Source organism: Charadrius vociferus, unplaced genomic scaffold (genome assembly GCF_000708025.1).
Source record: "Charadrius vociferus isolate BGI_N301 unplaced genomic scaffold, ASM70802v2 scaffold971, whole genome shotgun sequence".
In the NCBI taxonomy this organism is placed as follows: domain Eukaryota; kingdom Metazoa; phylum Chordata; class Aves; order Charadriiformes; family Charadriidae; genus Charadrius; species Charadrius vociferus.
The window spans coordinates 266,627-268,434 of record NW_009646664.1 but is presented as its reverse complement, the minus strand read 5'-3'; the positions used below and the strand labels follow the sequence as shown (position 1 = coordinate 268,434).

The 1,808-nt window shown below is 59.0% G+C and overlaps 1 protein-coding gene across 1 annotated transcript in view; it reads left to right on the top strand.

The window, feature by feature from the left end:
- AGAP3 (ArfGAP with GTPase domain, ankyrin repeat and PH domain 3) overlaps positions 1-1,808 on the top strand; it is a 138,561-nt gene that overhangs the window by 30,856 nt on the left and 105,897 nt on the right. Inside the window, exon 8 of the mRNA XM_009889178.1 lies at positions 1,525-1,617. Coding sequence (XP_009887480.1) covers positions 1,525-1,617 — 93 coding nt within the window. The remainder of the gene's footprint in view (positions 1-1,524; positions 1,618-1,808) is intronic.

Here is a 1,808-nt window from a genome sequence, read left to right as displayed (position 1 = left end):
CGTCCGCTGGCCCCCGTCGCTGACAGACTCGGGTCCGTGTTCTGAGTATAACTTGCCAAACTCTTTATTCTTTCGATATTTGCAGATATGTGCCACTGTTTCCAACTTTTCATCAACAAAAAGGCCTTTCCAACTCCTTCCAAATTAGAAGATCCAGGTGGTTACACACGGCACCTCTGTACAAATTCTCTCACTTTTCATTGCCTCTCCAGGGCCGGATAAGGGATGGGCACTGGGATTGATCTAAGATTAGAGGCTCGCCCGCCCTCCAGCCAGCATGGGTCCCCCCCTCGGAGACACGCAGGAGCCTTTTAAATCCCCCCAATGTAAAGTCTAGGAAGCGCTGAGACGGCCTGCGCCTGCACTTTAAGCTGGGACATTTCTGGGCCTGCTGGATGCTGTCTAGGCACTTTCCATGCTCGGGGACGCCAGGCGGACGACCCCCATGGGACGGGAAGACCTGCAGACCCGCCGGGACCGGGCGACAGCAGCGAGTGGAGCTGGATGGGCCCAAAGACGCTTTGCTGCTGCCTGCGGGAGCTGCTGTTAGCGCCTGCCGCTAGCACCCAGCTCCTTCCTCCCTACCGCACCTCCTGCAGCCTGCATGGACTCCTGCTCCTCCTCCTCTTCCTCCTCGCAGCAGAGCGGCCATCTATGTCTCTTTAGTTTTCTTCTCTTTCAATCTCTTTGTTTTGTTCTGGGCCCAAAAGCGAGTGAATCGGTGTCCCAGGCGCGTGGGGCTCGTGTCCCTTTCTGATCCAAAGCACATGGGGCGCTCCCGGACCGAGGGGGTGTGTAGGACGCTCCAGAGAGACGCTGCCGCTGCCCTTCTGCCATTGTTGTGATTCTGAATGTATTGATTGTGCTCCATGCCGTGTATGACTTGATATTTTCCTCTGTCCTAAGCACTTTGAATGAGTTCTGCTCAACAGACTGTATATTTCATATTGTATTTATTGGAGTTTGCTCGCACCGCAGCTGCCCTCGGGGGCTGGCGGGTTTTGCTCTCAACTCTCTAGACGTGTGATAGATATTTATTGTCCATGCTCTTTTGTAAGGGGCTGGTATCTCTGCCCGGTGACCTGTGCTACTTTGTATGGTGCAAGTGTGTTAACAGAATAAATCTGTTGGATTAGTAGAGGTGTGAGTTCCTTCACTGCCTTAGCCTCTCCTGCTTCCATCCATGCTCCACCTGCATCCCATGCCATCTCTGTCTGTCGCCATGTCCTGTGTGCCCCCGCGGGAGGTGGGTCAGAGGTAGCCCCGTTCTGCCAGGAGGACAGCTCCGCTTGCCGTTGTGGGGGGAGAGGACAGCTCGCCAGGGGACAGGCGGCGGGGAGGAGGGGGCTGGAGTGTCCCTAGAGGGGACGGGTGAGACGCTGGCTGCTCCATGCGCTGGGAGACCTGGCCTGGGGGAGAGGGGTCCGCTCTGGTCTGCTCTGGCAGCCCGCTGGGGATGGTGGGGCCGTGCGTTTCCGTCTCCCGTGCCCTGTCTCTAACGGACCTCTGTCTCTTCTCTTCCAGTCTCGAAAGGGCGCGGACCCGGAGCGGGAGAAGAAGGTGCCGGAGTGTAAAGCGGACAGTATCGGCAGCGGGCGGGCCATTCCCATGAAGCAGGTTCGATCCTCTTCCCTTCACCCCGACGCGAGAGCTCCCTGGGGAGGTGCCACGGGGCTCTGCGGTGCGAGACGGGGCGCCTTTGCTCAGCACGAGGCACGGGCGAGCGCGGAGGAGACGGGTGCCCCTCAGCCTGGCCGAGAGGGTGCCCCGGGGGGCTGCATGCCCACCTGGGCCTGGGGAGCGCTCTG